Source organism: Schistocerca piceifrons, chromosome X, assembly GCF_021461385.2.
Source record: "Schistocerca piceifrons isolate TAMUIC-IGC-003096 chromosome X, iqSchPice1.1, whole genome shotgun sequence".
Classification (NCBI taxonomy): domain Eukaryota; kingdom Metazoa; phylum Arthropoda; class Insecta; order Orthoptera; family Acrididae; genus Schistocerca; species Schistocerca piceifrons.
Window position 1 is genome coordinate 22,477,015 of NC_060149.1, and position 19,444 is coordinate 22,496,458.

A 19,444-nucleotide genomic window follows, 5' to 3' on the forward strand; every position below is an offset into this window, starting at 1 on the left:
TGACATCGTTTAGCTTCTGTTTGTCTGAGAGGTTTTGGATGCGGTTAAACTTGAAGTGAAGCTCTCTTTGCTTTCGCAGTAGTTTCCTAACTTTGTTGTTGAACCACGGTGGGTTTTTGCCGTCCCTCACAGTTTTACTCGACACGTACTGTCTAAAACGCATTTTACGATTGCCTTGAACTTTTTCCATAAACACTCAACATTGTCAGTGTCGGAACAGAAATTTTCGTTTTGATCTGTTAGATAGTCTGAAATCTGCCTTCTATTACTCTTGCTAAACAGATAAACCTTCCTCCCTTTTTTTTAATATTCCTATCAACTTCCATATTCAGGCATGCTGCAACGGCCTTATGATCACTAATTCCCAGTTCTACACTTACAGCTTCGAAAAGTTCGGGTCTTTGTTATCAGTAGGTCCAAGATATTATCTCCACGAGTCGGTTCTCTGTTTAATTGCTCGAGGTAATTTTCGGACAGTGCACTCAGCATAATGTCACTCGATCCTCTGTCCCTACCACCTGTCCTAAACATCTGAGTGTCCCAGTCTATATCCGGTAAATTGAAATCTCCACCTAAGACTATAACATGCTGAGAAAATTTACGTGAAATGTATTCCAAATTTTCTCTCAGTTGTTCTGCCACTAATGCTGGCACCTACACCCTCCCCTCTCCCTCCTCCCCCACCTTTTCCCCTTTTTGGCAGGTCCCCGGACTCATATACGTATTGTGAACTTTCGCGCGCCAGAGATCATCGCCTAGTGTTTGTGTGTGCCATCGTGTTCATGTTCCAGTGTTTCATCATTAGTGCTCCAACGTTCGCGCGTGTCATCTCTGTCCGTGTCCACGTTTCTGAACGTTTTTATTTCGGACACTGCGCCCGTGAACAGCTCCGTGTGGTTTAATTTTATATGTCTACATTTGTATATCCACCATGTCTGATCTGCGATTGTCTCCTTTTGTATCATTAGTCCGAAGAGCGGTGTAGTATGCCGCTGCTGGCCTACCTGTACCAGGTGTGCAAATAACAATAAGAAAAAAAAGTTATATTTTACCTCACTTTGTATGTCATATCTCTTTCTTCTTCTTCTCATTTTTATTTTAGCCGTATCGTTTCGCATAGAGGGCGGATTTGCTTTGCAGCGCCCCCTTATAGTTTCTGATTGTCATAGTCAATTCTCGATCTATCACTTTGTGTTTGACCTCTGCTTAAGACAGTATTACTACTCAGGGCAAATATTGGTTGAAAGGTAAAATTGTATGTTCATTTTTGTTATGGTGCTCGCTTATTTCCAAGTCCGCATCGATCTTAGTGCTGAGTTTTCACTCAGATGGCGCTTTGGCGTTAGGCGGTTGTTTCCGTGTGTGATCGCTGGCCGGGGCTGAGCTGGAGGCGTGTGAGGAGGTAAGAGGTGGCTGCCTTGGCGTGAAGACAGTTCGGCTCGGCTGGGGTTGTTTGCAGCTGGACGCTGAGTGGGGCCCGATGGGAAGACCGGACCGTGACTTTATGGTTAATAGTGTGGACAGCGGCGTGGTGTGCCGTTTAACTCGATTTGCAAGGGGAGCAAAATCTCGCCTGTTGCAGTTTGTCGAGCCTGAGTTTGAAATACCTTCTATGTGCGGTGGGATGTCATTTCGTCCTCCTGTCTCTCCGTCACTGGGACTGCTATCCTCATTTACCGTCCCATGGATGTATATCGATGGGCTACGCTGCTCTCCGTACTCTACTCGACGCTGGTGAAGGAAGTGCGTCGTTCAGCGGCACGTTAGTCTGGGTGCTTTATGTTTGACCTTCAAGTGCATAGTCTTCGAGTGGTACTCCTTAGAGTTTGCCTTGCGCAGTTAGATTGGAGTTTATTTTGTCTTGTGGTGTCTCCGCTTTCCGTTAATGAAGGCAGGTCGGAGCCACCTTCGCGACTAAACAGAAGCCTTTGGACTGAGAGGTCTTGCGTTTTGCATATTGTTCATAAATTGTTGTTTTGGTATTAAGTTGGCCGAGGTTTCTTATGGATTTCCCAGCATTTGGTCTGTTGTCCGGCCTGGGCTAGGTCTCATTATTGTAAAGGTTGGTCCTTGTTTTGGCTTAATATGATTTTGGTTTACTGCCTGGTGGTTCTGGTAGTACCCCGGGTCGCTGTTGTTGTTTCATTTTGTATGGGGCTGCATGCTCGAAGCCGTGGAGTACCATTTGTGTGAGCTGCTTCACTGGGGAGTACTGATTGGGCCATTCTTGGTTCTCTTTTGTATGAAATAATTTTATCATTATTTTAAAGTAACATTATTACTTAAGTGATTTAATTCTTGTTGTGTTAATTGCAACTTGGGTACTGAGAAATTTGGTAGTGTAATTTCACAAGATTTAATAGTGGCACATGCCCCTTTACCCTTCGTAATCTGTTAATTACTGAAAGACCTTAAGCTCATACTCATATGATCTGATTTTCTGAAATTATTGTATTTTTATGTAATGTTATTGTTTTTTTTTTTAATTTGCTGATCACTGGTGTAATGTTCCAAGTATTAAAATGTTTGAGGTAGCTATTACTTGGGTGGAACGAGCGGAACCACAACGGAGAGAGTAGTTGCGTGCCTTACGTGTCCATTGTTGGCCCGGCCTGGTGTTCGTTGTTTGTTTTGGTGCACCTGAGTTAAGTATTGTGTTGCCTCCTCCCTTGCAGCCCTGTTGTGATCTCACAAACATTTCCTTCAAGGCACTTTAGTTAATTTTATGCTAGTATTATTTTAATTTCTTACATTGGTAAAATTGTGCAGCCTTCATTATGCACACTGTTTGTCATAATGTCTCATATCATGATGTGCGTGTGTAATGGTGCAATACATGGATGATTGTTATTTCTGATCTGGCGCCCTTCATTACTCCTTTCTTGACCCTATTGGTATGCTATCCTTCTATTTGTGTTGGTAACCCACATCAATTTTAAATTGTTTAATGCATCTGTATATATTCAATTGGTTTACGTTGCTTTATGTACATTTATTCATTTGGTTACTGTTATTAATTATTTTTATTCTTGTATTTGTAGCACTGATGATGGCTGTTAATCAGTTGAAATCGATTTGCAAAAGTGAATAACTAAAATATGATTTTGCGACTGGTTGCTGCATATTTGGTAATTTTCTGCTATTTTTGTTTCCCTTAATCTCCAGAATGCCTATGACTGTGTATGGCATTCTGGACTCCTTTTCAAGCTCCAGACCTACACCCTTCCTACGAACTTTATCCATGTCACTGCCTCCTACCTCTCCACCGTCCTTCCTGTGTCACAATTCACAATACCAATTCGCACATCTTCCACCCTACCACAAGTGTGCCCCATGGCTCCATCCTTTCTCCTCTCCTATATCTCCTCTACAACACTGATATGCCCAAACCACCCCACCCATCCATCTCCTTCAATATGCTGATGACACTGCCTTCCTTGCTCTCTATCCTATCTTTCAATGGTCCCAGCACTTCCTCCAAACCCACCTAAACCAGTATACCACTTGGTGCAACCACTGGCTCCTTCAAATCAATCCTTAAAAACGAAGGCAGTCATTATAGGATTTACCTCCCACTCTTTCTGAATCCCTGGTTTCTACCTCACCTAACCCCCCTTGAAATATCTTGGCGTCACCTTCAGCGTGACCTCACCTGGACTGTAACCTCACCTGTACTCAGCATCTCTTTACCATCCAGAGCAAAGCCCACAGCAGACTCCACCTCCTGAAACTTTTCTCCATCTGTACTTGGGGATTGCATTCTTCCACCATTCTTCATACCTAAGAATCCTTTATCTGTCCCATCCTTCGTTACGCCAGTGTCACCTGTTAGCTTTATAGTATTGGTAAAATCACTAAAGGAAATATTTTGAAAATAATATTTTGATTGGGAAATATGAATGAACGTAGGGTAAAAATAAGATAAAAATACTGTTCTTTCCCAGTATAAAACAGATCTTGCAATTGGTAAAATGTTCTTTGTCTCAAACTTCCATTTCGTTTTCAGATAGGAGAAAATGAGAGCATATGCTTTACAACATCGAAATCAAGCATTCCCCGAGAAAAACGTGAAATAGTGAGGCCACTGTCTCGAAAGGATATATTCTACTCAGGTTCTGTAATAAATCTTCCTGAATACAAGAGTCAGAAATCATTAACAAGCTACAGGCAAAGCGTAATTTCACTGCCCAAATATCCTCAGGATCAAATAGACATCGAGGGAGAGGGAGGAGGAAGTAAGTATTGCTATTTTCTGTTTCTGTATCAATATATGTAAATCAGTCTTTCCTTCTCATCCTGTCCAGTAAGTCCCCCTGACCCAGGATTCTGGGTGATTTTTCTGAACTGTACCCCTTTCCCTTAACCTCTCCAGTCCTTTTCCCTCACCCCTCTTCCTGCCCCTTGATCTCTTCTGCCAGAACGCTTGTAAACATTAACTATTTTTGTTTATGTGTTCCCCTGACACTGTGTGGAGAGTAGATTTTTTATCTGTCCATTTACATTATATTATCAATAATTTATTATTTTTGTTGTTATAATATATGTAAATTGTTTTTAATTTTGAGACTACCTGTTGGCATGCCACAAGTTGTACCGTAGGTACACTAAATACTGTAGATTAGAATTGTTACTTAATACACTTATTTAAACTCACACTCACGAACAGCAACTATACACAAAGCAGAAACGTAACTTTAGAGATTTCTTAGATGATCATGTTTTAGTGAAGTTGGGAAGTTCAGTTACTTGTTTATCTTACCTGATATCAAACATCCAAAATAAAGCTTGAACTGTTGCAGCCATTGTGAAACTACTTCGTGACAACACTTCGCAGTTCTTTCACAAATTGCACACTTAAGCTCTTGGGATAACAATCAAATGATGGTAAACCCGATACCTCATCTGTCAGAAAGTACACAGACTTACTTAGAGGCTTGGTAAGCTAGTAGAGGAACTAGGAATTTCTGTGTTAATTTACACTGATGGAAAAGAATTGCAACACCAAGAAGAAGTTGTGCAACATAAATAAGAGCTGGTAGGTGTGATTCTACATCTGACAGACAATGTCTGTGGCACTTGTAGTGCCACTGTGAGGACGCAAATCAGCTTTGCTTTAAATACACACTGTAACAGTCCTGAGCGTTAGTAACCTTTCACTTTGGATGTGGCTTCAGACAGCCACATGGCACTACTGAGAGGGAAGACCATTGAGTTTCACATATGGCTCTGGTGCATTGTACTGCATCTGCAGTCGCAATTCGAGTAGTAGTTAGCATCACAGTGTCACAGTGAACTGTTGAAAATTGGTTACTTCAAAGACACCTCTGAGCCGGATGCATGCATTCCACTGACCCCAAACTACCACCATTTGCGACTTCAGTGGTGTCAATTGGGAGCTCATTGGAGGGTGTAGTGAAGATCTGTTATGTTTTCTTATGAAAGGTGGTTCCGCTTCAGCGCTAGTAATGGCCATGTGTTGTTAGAAGGAGCCCAGCTGAGAGTCTGCAACCAACCTGTCCGATTGCTCTATACGAGTACATTGGACCTACACCTAGAGTTACAGTCTGGGATGTGATTTTTTTTATAACAGCAGGAGCACTCTCATGTTTATTCCGTTCCTCCTGACTGCAAATTTATGTGTCAGTCTGGTGATTTGACCTGTTGTGCTGCCATTCATTAACTGCATTCCAGGGAGCATTTTCTAACAGGATAACGTTTGCCTACATACTGGTGTTGTAACCCATCATGGTCTACAGAATGTCAACACGGACTGCTCGATCACCAGATCTGTCTCCAATTGAGTACATGTGGGACATCATTGGAGAACAACTCCAGCATCATCCATAACTAGCATTAAGTGTACATGTATTGACCGACCAAGTGCAAGAGGCATGGATCTCCATCTCACAAACTGACATCCAGCACCCATAAAACACAATACATGCATATCTCCAGGCTTGCATTCAACATGCTGGTGGTTAAACTAGTTATTAATGTACCAGCATTTCACATTTGCAATGGCTTACCTCACACTTACATTAACCTGAGATCTTGCAATGTTAGTCACTTAAATATGTTACCTAGACAAATGCGTTCCTGAAATTTCATTACTCTACATTAATTACCTTACGGTGTTTTGATTTTTTCCATCAGTGTATTAATGAAACTGAGTCTAATGGCAACCAAGAGAATTCATGAAATGATTTTCATTTACCTATCAGGTTCTTGAACAACCGCACTCACTAACAGAAATCATTTATAGCAGCTTCTTTCCTTCTTTACGGAGTAGTGAACAAATTCATTGCTATAGAATATGAACCTTCTCCATAGTATTCTGAATTGCGAGTAGAGAAGTGACATAAGAATACAAACGTAAATGTGCATTTGGATTCATGGACTTTATTGAGGGAGTAAATAAAAGGAACAAGGGAATGGCAGTTTAATGTATTTTAAAGACTAAAACACCCAGTGAATCATTTATTTATTTGTTTAGTTCGGGGACTACTGTTCCCTTTCGAGCATAAGAACTAGCAGATAAACTGTTGCAGAGTGGTGTATGTATGTGATCCACTGTTTTTAAGGAGACTGAGAATACTCAGGGAACAGTATGAGTTCATGACACAGACTTGGCTGCTGTTTTATGGTATACTAAATTTCACTTAGTAGTCTCCTTCTAGGAATAAAAGCTCTAACCATGAGAAACATTGTTACCATAGTGCTTACTTTATTTCTCTTCTAATAATTTTCAAACTGTGTTGGCTGACTACCAAATACATGGGAATAAAAGCCCTAACCATGAGAAACATTGTTACCATAGTGCTTACCTTATTTCTCTTCTAATAATTTTCAAACTGCGTTGGCAGACTACCAAATACATATGTACCTACACTGTCATGTAATTATGAACACATAAGTACAAGAGAACTGCATATCAGCTGTAACTAATGAAAAAAATTAAATAAATAATATGGGGAACATTCTGTAGTGTAGGTAGTTGTGCTAAAAGTCATATATCCATAAGTTTTTGGAACAGTCTGTGTATTTTTTTGCCTGAAAATGTTTAATAACATGTACCTTATGGTTGATTCAATTTTTTACACATTCACCTTGCATATGTTTTTATTTGATTTTTCACATAAATAATTACACAAAATGAAAAGCCATCAGAGAGTGAATCAAAAAGAGATTGAGGAATTAAGAATCAAATTGAACATAGACAGGAAGGATTTGGTGTAAAGGAAAAGATAGCATATTCTGGAGGATAGTCATTAGCTATTTTCAGCTGATTTTTATTTGCTTATTGTATTTTATTTACACAATGCTCGTACATGAGAGAAAGGATATGTTAGAACAAAGAAGCGATGGTGAAGTGCTATTAATATTGAAAACTGCAGTTTTAACAACCAAGGGGATATTTTGAAAAGTACATTTTGGAAGAATATAAAATATATTTGACTCATAATATGTATGATTTTATTTTATTAGAATTCAAATAATGTTTAAGTAGGAGCTGATATTATAATAGTAGCAGCTTTATTTCCCATTGAATCATATTTTACAATGATATTAGACATGTTAGTATTAGCAGATTTGTGTAAAATATGGAAATAGTTCTACAGATAAATGATAAACCAAAAATTAAAAAAGAGTGAATTTTAACAAATAAAAATTACTATTTTTGTACACACCAGAATTAATATTCAGTATAAAAAATGTATATGCCATCACACTGGCATTGTCAAAAATTACATGAAATATTTGTAAGCAGGCTGTAACACATAATAACAGAAACATAATTTGTTTCAACAAAGTACTGTTACACTGTCGACCATCAAGGTTACGGTATTAGGATGGATAGATAATCTTACTTAATGTGCATACACTGTATGGTAGGAAAGAACACATGATTAAATTTCTAGGGGATGTGTGAGAGTATGTGCATATAGTTCAACTGAGCTGGGATGACAGATGTGGGATAATATACAACACTGTTTCGACTCTATACTAGAGTTCATCAATTTTTGTGACTGGTCAGTAGTGACATGCCAGTCTCTTGGCAACCCATGCTCAAATATTTACATTGTATCAGAGATCTGGAGAATATGCTTGTCAGGCTAACAGTTGAACACTCTATGTGTGGGAGTAACTCAAGACAGCATGGGCAACCTACTGTCTTGAGCTATCTTATTGAAATGTTACATCACAGCAGATATAAATGATACACACCAGCCATAACATCTTAGAAATGTAACACGTGTGACCCAAATTACCCCCACAGATGGTCCTGTAGTGAACCTAATGACTTTCTTCATGCCAGGTACTGGGTCTATATGACAATGTTGAATACAGACAGACAACATTCATTCCCAGAGCTTCCACAAACATATACATCTATAGTAGTGCTGGAGGAGCTCATATGAAAATGCAATATCTGACACTCCCGTGTCTTGTGCTGTCATTCAGCACATCAGTGTCAGTTTGACTATCTCTAGTGCCAAGGCAAGCAAAACTGTCCCAATGGTTGCCATGTTGTTAATGTGTGGTGCTCTAGACATTGTCACACTGCCCGTGTGGTAGATACTTGTCTTGCTGCAGAAAGCCCATTTCCTGACTATAGTAATGCAACATGGCTCAATGAACCTACAAAGCTGAGCAAATGACATGTCTGATTAGATTAGATTAGATTTACTTTCATTCCAATTGATCCATAGTGAGAAGGTCCTCCAGTATGTGGAACATGTCAGAAAAACAACAATACATGACAAATATTTACAACTAAAACAATTAAGCTAATGTACCATTCCTCAGGTCCCAAGTGGAATGATCACCATTTTTTAATGAACACTATATAAAAGAATCATTTTACCAATACTAATGCACTGAATTTAAAATAAAAAAGTTTTTTTATTTATTTATAAGGTAATAAACATGTAATACAACTAGTATAATACTTATTTATAATGAACACATTACTGCACTGAAATGGTGCTGAAGTCAGATTGTACTTACACACACACACACACACACACACACACACACACACACACACACACACACACATATTTACAATGAACACATTACTGCATTGAAATTGTGCAGAAGTTATATTTTACTGAGAAATTCATGAATGGAGTAGAAGGAGTTGGCCACCAATAAATCCTTTAGGCTTCTCTTAAAGTGAATTTCATAGGTTGTTAAACTTTTTATGGCTGCTGGCAAGTTATTGAAAATGTGTGTTCCTGAATAATGCACAACTTTTTGTACAAGACTAAGTGACTTTAAATCCTTGTGAAGATTATTCTTATTTCTGGTATTGATTCCATGAATTGAGCTGTTGGTTTGAAAAAGTTATCTATTTTTAATGACAAATTTCATTAAGGAATAAATACATTGGGAAGCAGTAGTTAGTATCCCTAGTTCTCTAAACAGGCTTCTGCAGGATGTTCTTGAGTTCACAACACATATAACTCTTACTGCACGTTTTTGTGCCTGGAAAACTTTAGCTTGGCTTGATGAATTACCCCAAAAAATAATCCCATATGACATTATGGAATGAAAGTAAGCATAGTACGCCAGCTTTTTCGTTTTTATATCCCCAATGTCTGACAAAATTCGCATTGCAAGCAGAGATTTGTTAAGATGCTTCAGCAGTTCTGTTGTGTGCTCCTCCCAGTTGAATTTGTTATCAAGCTGTAATCCCAAGAATTTAACACTGTCCACTTCTTCTATCTTCTTGTCATCGTATGTTAGACATATACTCATGGGACACCCCTTACAAGTTCTGAACTGCATGTAGTGTGTTTTTTCAAAGTTTAGTGACAAAGAATTGGCTAGGAACCAGTGATTAATGTCCACAAGTATTTTATTAGCTGATATTTCTAAGACTACATTTGATTTGCTATGTATTGCAATGTTTGTATCATCGGCAAACAAAACGAACTTGGCATCTGGTAATGTTACTGATGAAAGGTCATTGATATACCCAAGAAAAAGTAAGGGCCCTAAAATGGAACCTTGTGGGACCCCACATGTAATTAGTTCTCAGTTGGATGGTGCCTGATAGCTTGATACATGTCTCTTTCCTAATAACACTCCTTGTTTCCTGCCAGAGATATAAGATTTGAACCATTTTGCAGCATTTCCTGTTACACTATAATATTCTAATTTACTTAAAAGGATATTGTGATTTACATAGTCAAATGCCTTTGACAGATCACAAAATATACCAGTTGCCTGCAGTTTTTTGTCTACTGAATTAAGCACATTTTCACTGTAAGTGTAGATAGCCTTCTCAATATCAGAACCTTTTAGAAATCCGAACTGTGACTTTGACAGTATGTTATTTGAGATAAGATGGTTGTAAAGCTGACTGTACATTACTTTTTCTAAAATTTTGGAGAATGCTGGCAACAGTGAAATTGGACGGAAATTTGATGCTATTTCTTTATCTCCCTTCTTAAACAGTGGCTTAACTTCAGCATATTTCAACCATTGAGGAAGTATTGCACTGATAAATGACTGGTTACACAGATAGCTTAATATGTTACTTAGCTCAGAATCACATTCTTTAATTAATAATTTCATCATACCCACTAGATGTTTTTGATTTTAAAGATTTTATGATGGACATTATTTCTGTTGGGGTAGTGAGGGTCAAATTCATATTTTGTAAGTTGCTTGAAATGTCTGGTCTGAGGTATTCCATAGCAGCATCTACCAAACCTGACAACCCCATTTTTTTCAGTAACAGTTATAAAATGTTTGTTAAAAAGTTCTGCAACACTATACACATCTGTCACCGATGTATCATTTACTCTTAATGCTATTTGTTCCTCTTCATGTCTGGTTCTACAGGTCTCCTCCTTCACTATATCCCACATTGTCTTTATTTTGTTATCTTATATGACTATCTTTTCCTTGTAATATATTTGCTTTGACGTCCGTATTACAGTCTTTAATATTTTGCAGTATTTCTTGTAATGTGCTATAGCATCAACATCAGGACTGTTTCACATTGACAGATAGAGTTTTCTTTTTGTTTTACAAGATACCCCTATTCCTTGAGTAATCCATAGCTTCTTTGTAGACTTTGCTCTAACCTTGGTAAGTTTTGGGGGAAAACAGTGTTCGAATAAGGTAAGCACTTTAGTAGCAAAAGTGTTATATTTTTCATTCAAGCCATTAGCACTGTAAACATCAGTCCAGTGAATGTCTCTGAGGAGTGTCCTAAAATAATCAATTTTTGGCTTATTGATTACCCTCTTGAGCTCAGATTTAACAGATTTTATATCCTGTTCAGTATTAACATTTAACAGAAGGAACTGCATGTCATGGTCTGAGAGGCCATTGACTATTGGTTTTGCAGCATACTGCAGCGAGGGCCCGGACTGGGGGCGGGAGGGGGATGGTGTCTGGAAATGGAGCAGGGTCCGCGGCTGTCGCCCGTGGAGGAGCTCTGCCAGACTGCATCCATCAATTGCGATAGGTGCTCAAAAACAGGGTGAGGGCTGACATGGTTCGAAACGTGTTGACCTCCGTCGTCATCTGGTGTTTAAAAGTGCAGACAAGCTTCTCCGCCGTGCCATTGGATGAATGGTGGAAAGGGGGACTACGGATATGTTTGATACCATTGGCCTGACAGAAGTCATGGAAGGAGGATGCCGTGAATTGGGGACCATTGTCGGAGACCAATGTGTGTGGCAGACCCTCATTGGCGAGAACGTGAGTGTAGCCTCTGTGGTGGTGGATGCCATGCAGGCAACATATGGGTATGTGGAGTAGGCATCAACGACTAGTAACCACATGGACCCCAAAAACAGGCCTGCAAAATCGATATGGATGCAATCCCAGGGTTTGCGAGGCACAGGCCAGGGTGTAAACGACTGAGGGGGGCTTGCCTGGTGACGCGCACAGACAGTGCACCCACGGACCTGGTGCTCAATATCGCCATCGATGCCAGGCCAATACACGTGCCAGCGAACCAAAACTTCCATACAGGACATACCCCAGTGCCCACGGTGTAACAAAATAAGCACCCAAAGCTGCAATTCCGGAGGGATGACCACCCAATGGGCATCCGACTCTGTGGCCAACAGAAGGACATCATCGACAATGGAGAGCCTGTGGGACAGGTGGTGCCAGTGGCTGAAATTGGACAGCATCCAATGAGTAACATAGGAGGGCCACCCATGGAACACATAGGTGAGGACCCGCCGCAAGACAGGGTCATGGCGGGTAGCTGCGGCAATGTGAGCAGCCATAAGAGGTAGACCATCCAGTGCATCCCAGCGGGCGGAGTCAATGTGAACACAGAGGACCTCCTGTTGGTCAAAGACTGGATTGGGGCCTGCTGGGAGACATGACAAAGCAACTGCGTTAGCATTGTGAGTGGTGAACTTATACCGGATTGTGTAAGCGTAATTACATAAAAGCAATGCGCAGCGCTGGAGACATTGAGCCGTCTGCTCTGGAAGGTGATAGTGGGGTCCGAAAAGTGTAACCAATGGTTTATGTTCCATCAGCAGGGTGAACTTTGCCTCAAAGAGATAGGTGTGAAATTTTTGGACAGCGAACACGATCACCAGGGCCTCCTTTCCAGTCTGGGAGTAGTTCCGTTGTGCTGGGGTCAACGTCTTAGAGGCTTAAGCGATGGGCTGTTCAGAGCCATTGGCATCCCGGTGTGAAAGGATGGCCCCAATGCTGTATGCCAATGCATCAGCCACCACAACCAAGGGGCAGTTTGGAGAGAAGGGAGTAAGGCAAGGGGCGGAGTTCAGAATCGCCTTTAAATGGAGAAAAACCTGATCACAGTCAGGAGTCCAATCAAAAGGTACCCCTTTGCAATGCAAGTGATTGAGAGGCTGAGCAACGGAGGCAGCCTGGGGCAAGAAATTTAAGTAATAAATAACCTTGCCCAAAAACACCTGGAGTTCAGATAAGTCCTTGGGACAAGGAAGGGCATCAATAGCCGCGACATTATGACCCAAAGGGCAGATTCCATCTTTGCTAAACCAGTGGCCTAAGTATTCCACTTCCGGTTGAAAAAAAAAAACACATGTCCAGCTGACAGCATAAACCAGCAGACTGCAGAGCGTGAAATAAGGCGCTGAGGTTTTGCAAATGTTCCTGGCGGGAATGCCCAGTGACCAAGATGTCATCCAGATAATTCACACAGGTGAGGATACGCTGTGTAAGCCGCTCCAGGAATCGCTGGAAAATGGCCGGCGCTGAAGAGACACCAAAGGGAAGGTGCTTGTACTTATACAATCCGAAAGGCATGTCGGTAACCATGACATTCTGAGATTCAGCATCCAGCATTGACTGTAGTGCCGAAGTCCCCACACAGCCAAAGGGACCCATTGGGTTTCCGTATGAACACCATTGGCATCGCCCAGACACTGTAAGTTACAGGCTCCAGAACGCCAGCTGCCTGGAGCCGATCAAGTTCCTGCTTGATTGCCAACCATAAGGCCACCGGAAGGGGCCGGGCCTGGAAAAAGCGAGGCTGCACATCCGGCCGTAGAGTGATGTACGCCTGAAAGCTGGAAGCACACCTGAGATTCATTGCAAACAATGACGCAAAAGTGGAGCACAGATCATCCAAGTCCTGAAAAGGAACAGCCATGGAAACAACCTTAACTTGGTCGGAAATTGAAAAGCCAAACAGTTGAAATGCGTCCAGGCCAAAAATATTCGAAGCCAACAGATGGTTTCCTTTTAGATAGGAAGTGAATGTGGACATAGAAATTTAAATAAACTACTCTATATTTCTTTCTCCAAGTGATAGATGAAACTGAACGTTTCGTCAATACAGTTTCTGGTTATTGCACCTATTGGAAACCAAGATCAGACCATATACCTCAGAATTATTCCCTCGTTGGTCATTCTGTTGTCTTACTTTTGAAGCATTTGTATGTATCTCACCTCTTTCCAGACCTCAGTGACTTATCTCCATAGAATCACAGGAACCTAATTTTTATGTGTGTTCCACTGATTGATTGTTGGACAGTGTGATTCATCCTACTACTTACTTATTAATACTGATTTTCATGAGGCATTATCCTTAACCCTAATTAATTTATAACTTTGAAATTTATTGAAATTATTACAGTATTGTGAAAACAAGTGTAAGGAAAAGGGATCATTTCATGTTAACTATCATACATGCTGTTTCATTCGTTTTCATCCTTAGATCAACTTCATAGGGTCTATGTAATCACATGTCATAGCCAGGAGTCCTTGCAGCATTCTTTTGCTATGTTAAATGCACTGTATTTAATCCAAAGAGAGATAAGCTCATTAAAAATACAACTATTACCATATAGTTTCTAATTCTTGAATCACACCTTGAGGTGCAAATAATGAAATATGAAGGTATTGCTTTCTAAACACTACTTCTCTCTTTTTTGCAGCATGCTCACAGTGTTGTCCTGAATCATTTAGATCAATTTTGGGGACGATGATGGACATGTCTTTGCTCAAAGATCCCGTGTTTATGCTCATTAGCGTCAGCAATTTGTTTGGCATGATGGGACTGTATGTACCATTTGTGTACCTGGTTGATGCTGCAATTCTTGATGTAAGAACATCTTTTTATTATTTTCTTTATTACCTAGTTTAATCATTTAAAAGTCATGACTGGACAGACTGTAACATACTTACAACCCTTTAATACACATAATTAGGAATATACATACAATAAAACAGAAATACATAAATGAAATGTATTAGGTTCTTGTGTAGCTTAATAACTGGAAAGACAGGTATTTAATGGTTCACTTTCTTTATGATCTACCAAATTCAATGATAAGAATTTCTAGTAAAAATAACCAATTTCTGTATCAGTGTGGTTACATTTCCATATAAAATAAAGTATCAGAAGTGAAGTCTGTGTTTAGTAGGTATGTTAATGTTGTATTAATCTGAATGCTCATGGGCTGAGCATGATCTAGGTAACTGTAGGTAGTTATGAAAAGAAATTAAGTTTGACTTAAGTTTTGTCTGAAGTTTTTCATGAAACTTGGGTGTAATGTGGTGGCACAAAACTTTACAACAGTCACAGACATCTTGTTCATTTCACTAGCAATATTCTGACAGACACTATATAATATTCTATATTAATTGGCCAAAAGTCATGCAAAGGCAAAAAGACTTGAGTCAGTGGTGAGCTATTAAGCTTTTTATGTGTGTTTTCATGTATATTTAATTTGTTTGGTTTTGAATGGGCAGTGGCAATTGGTTGCAGCTTTGTCAGGCTCTAGCATCCATTGGTGACACACCAAGAGAGTAGAAAGTTCCATATTTAGCTTTCTCTATAGTGTAGCTTTACTAGTACTAGAATGGATAAAGTGTTTGCATACTGAGTGCAGATGCAGGAGGAGGTGGCTGCAGTTTATGAACAACTTTGGCCATTGTCAGCCACTTGCAGGGTGCTGCCTCAGGATGTGGAAGTAGTGGAGAATCTGGTCCATCACATGGGATACCTCAGGTGATGCTTCTTTCACACGAGCGCTCTAGGCACTGAGAATTATACCCAGTGTGGGGAATCTACCTGAACTGTAGGGGGACCAGCAAGTTGTAACATGTTTGTCTCATTCAAGGAAGAGGGTAAATGTTGAGGCTGGAGTGGACAGGTGGCTTCTGGCTTCTCCTTCAGCAGGGTCCATGTAGTCACACGGGGACAGGAGTTTGGTAGTTAATGTGAGTTCCATTGTTAGGCAAATTATGGAACCCCTTAGGGAAGTAACCTCTAGAGCTGGAAAAAAGTCGAATGAGTGCTTTGCATGTCTGCCAGGGGGCCTCATCCAAAATGAGTCATCTGCAAGTTGTGGCCCTCATCGGCACGAATGATGTCTGTTGTTTGGGTTCTGATGATGTCCTCAGTTCATGGAAGTACACTGGCCTCACTTTCAAAGTGCAAGTAGAGCTCAAAATTTGCAATTTCAGACTCAGAGTTGATCAGAATCCTTTGGTTTTGATCCAAGTGGAGGGTCTCACCAAAAGGCTCCATTGATTGTCTGTTGGTCTTGCCTGCAGACTTCAGGACCTGTATTATTAGATGGAGAATTGTAGGACTACCCTTGATATGTCAGGGGTGCAAAACACAAAGAACGCAGCTACTTGGGTAGCAGAGCACTTTTGAAATGCACAGGAGAGTTTCTCTGTCTAGCCAGTTGTTGAGGCCCTCTGATGAACACTTGCCAGTCAACATGCAGGGAGTAAAATCAGACCGTGTGCAAAGTAAAGATACTCTAAAATATTTACTGAAGTGTGAAACATATATAAAAAAGACAGAGTCTACAAAATTACAGACCAGTATCCTTTTTGCCCCCCCCCCCCCCCCCCCATGAACCATGGACCTTGCCGTTGGTGGGGAGGCTTGCGTGCCTCAGCGATTCAGATAGCCGTACCGTAGGTGCAACCACAACGGAGGGGTATCTGTTGAGAGGCCAGACAAACGTGTGGTTCCTGAAGAGTGGCAGCAGCCTTTTCAGCAGTTGCAAGGGCAACAGTCTGGATGATTGACTGATCTGGCCTTGTAACAATAACCAAAACGGCCTTGCTGTGCTGGTACTGCGAACGGCTGAAAGCAAGGGGAAACTACAGCCGTAATTTTTCCCGAGGGCATGCAGCTTTACTGTATGATTAAATGATGATGGCGTCCTCTTGGGTAAAATATTCCGGAGGTAAAATAGTCCCCCATTCGGATCTCCGGGCGGGGACTACTCAAGAGGATGTCGTTATCAGAAGAAAGAAAACTGGCGTTCTACGGATCGGAGCGTGGAATGTCAGATCCCTTAATCGGGCAGGTAGGTTAGAAAATTTAAAAAGGGAAATGGATAGGTTGAAGTTAGATATAGTGGGAATTAGTGAAGTTCGGTGGCAGGAGGAACAAGACTTCTGGTCAGGTGACTACAGGGTTATAAACACAAAATCAAATAGGGGTAATGCAGGAGTAGGTTTAATAATGAATAGGAAAATAGGAATGCCGGTAAGCTACTACAAACAACATAGTGAACGCATTATTGTGGCCAAGATAGATACGAAGCCCACACCTACCACAGTAGTACAAGTTTATATGCCAACTAGCTCTGCAGACGACGAAGAAATTGAAGAAATGTATGATGAAATAAAAGAAATTATTCAGATTGTGAAGGGAGACGAAAATTTAATAGTCATGGGTGACTGGAATTCGAGTGTAGGAAAAGGGAGAGAAGGAAACATAGTAGGTGAATATGGATTGGGGGACAGAAATGAAAGAGGAAGCCGCCTGGTAGAATTTTGCACAGAGCACAACATAATCATAACTAACACTTGGTTTAAGAAGCATGAAAGAAGGTTGTATACATGGAAGAACCCTGGAGATACTAAAAGGTATCAGATAGATTATATAATGGTAAGACAGAGATTTAGGAACCAGGTTTTAAATTGTAAGACATTTCCAGGGGCAGATGTGGACTCTGACCACAATCTATTGGTTATGACCTGTAGATTAAAACTGAAGAAACTGCAAAAAGGTGGGAATTTAAGGAGATGGAACCTGGATAAACTAAAAGAACCAGAGGTTGTACAGAGATTCAGGGAGAGCATAAGGGAGCAATTGACAGGAATGGGGGAAAGAAATACAGTAGAAGAAGAATGGGTAGCTTTGAGGGATGAAGTAGTGAAGGCAGCAGAGGATCAAGTAGGTAAAAAGACAAGGGATAGTAGAAATCCTTGGGTAACAGAAGAAATATTGAATTTAATTGATGAAAGGAGAAAATATAAAAATGCAGTAAGTGAAACAGGCAAAAAGGAATACAAACGTCTCAAAAATGAGATCGACAAGAAGTGCAAAATGGCTAAGCAGGGATGGCTAGAGGACAAATGTAAGGATGTAGAGGCCTATCTCACTAGGGGTAAGATAGATACCGCCTACAGGAAAATTAAAGAGACCTTTGGAGATAAGAGAACGACTTGTATGAATATCAAGAGCTCAGATGGAAACCCAGTTCTAAGCAAAGAAGGGAAAGCAGAAAGGTGGAAGGAGTATATAGAGGGTATATACAAGGGCGATGTACTTGAGGACAATATTATGGAAATGGAAGAGGATGTAGATGAAGATGAAATGGGAGATATGATACTGCGTGAAGAGTTTGACAGAGCACTGAAAGACCTGAGTCGAAACAAGGCCCCCGGAGTAGACAATATTCCATTGGAACTACTGACGGCCGTGGGAGAGCCAGTTCTGACAAAACTCTACCATCTGGTGAGCAAGATGTATGAAACAGGCGAAATACCCTCAGACTTCAAGAAGAATATAATAATTCCAATCCCAAAGAAAGCAGGTGTTGACAGATGTGAAAATTACCGAACTATCAGCTTAATAAGTCACAGCTGCAAAATACTAACATGAATTCTTTACAGACGAATGGAAAAACTAGTAGAAGCCAACCTCGGGGAAGATCAGTTTGGATTCCGTAGAAACACTGGAACACGTGAGGCAATACTGACCTTACAACTTATCTTAGAAGAAAGATTAAGGAAACGCAAACCTACGTTTCTAGCATTTGTAGACTTAGAGAAAGCTTTTGACAATGTTGACTGGAATACTCTCTTTCAAATTCTAAAGGTGGCAGGGGTAAAATACAGGGAGCGAAAGGCTATTTACAATTTGTACAGAAACCAGATAGCAGTTATAAGAGTCGAGGGACATGAAAGGGAAGCAGTTGTTGGGAAGGGAGTAAGACAGGGTTGTAGCCTCTCCCCGATGTTGTTCAATCTGTATATTGAGCAAGCAGTAAAGGAAACAAAAGAAAAATTCGGAGTAGGTATTAAAATTCATGGAGAAGAAATAAAAACTTTGAGGTTCGCCGATGACATTGTAATTCTGTCAGAGACAGCAAAGGACTTGGAAGAGCAGTTGAAGGGAATGGACAGTGTCTTGAAAGGAGGATATAAGATGAACATCAACAAAAGCAAAACAAGGATAATGGAATGTAGTCTAATTAAGTCGGGTGATGCTGAGGGAATTAGATTAGGAAATGAGGCACTTAAAGTAGTAAAGGAGTTTTGCTATTTGGGGAGCAAAATAACTGATGATGGTCGAAGTAGAGAGGATATAAAATGTAGGCTGGCAATGGCAAGGAAAGCGTTTCTGAAGAAGAGAAATTTGTTAACATCCAGTATTGATTTAAGTGTCAGGAAGTCATTTCTGAAAGTATTCGTATGGACTGTAGCCATGTATGGAAGTGAAACATGGACGATAAATAGTTTGGACAAGAAGAGAATAGAAGCTTTCGAAATGTGGTGCTACAGAAGAATGCTGAAGATTAGATGGGTAGATCACATAACTAATGAGGAAGTATTGAATAGGATTGGGGAGAAGAGAAGTTTGTGGCATAACTTGACCAGAAGAAGGGATCGGTTGGTAGGACATGTTCTGAGGCATCAAGGGATCACCAAT

The 19,444-nt window shown here is 40.4% G+C and overlaps 1 protein-coding gene across 1 annotated transcript in view; it reads left to right on the forward strand.

Annotated features, from left to right (window-relative positions):
* The first annotated feature begins 3,895 nt into the window (after positions 1-3,895).
* Positions 3,896-19,444, forward strand: part of LOC124722157 (monocarboxylate transporter 3-like) — a 28,491-nt gene continuing 12,942 nt past the window's right edge. The window contains exons 1-3 of the mRNA XM_047247360.1: positions 3,896-3,910; positions 4,007-4,235; positions 14,412-14,578. Coding sequence (XP_047103316.1) covers positions 3,896-3,910; positions 4,007-4,235; positions 14,412-14,578 — 411 coding nt within the window. The remainder of the gene's footprint in view (positions 3,911-4,006; positions 4,236-14,411; positions 14,579-19,444) is intronic.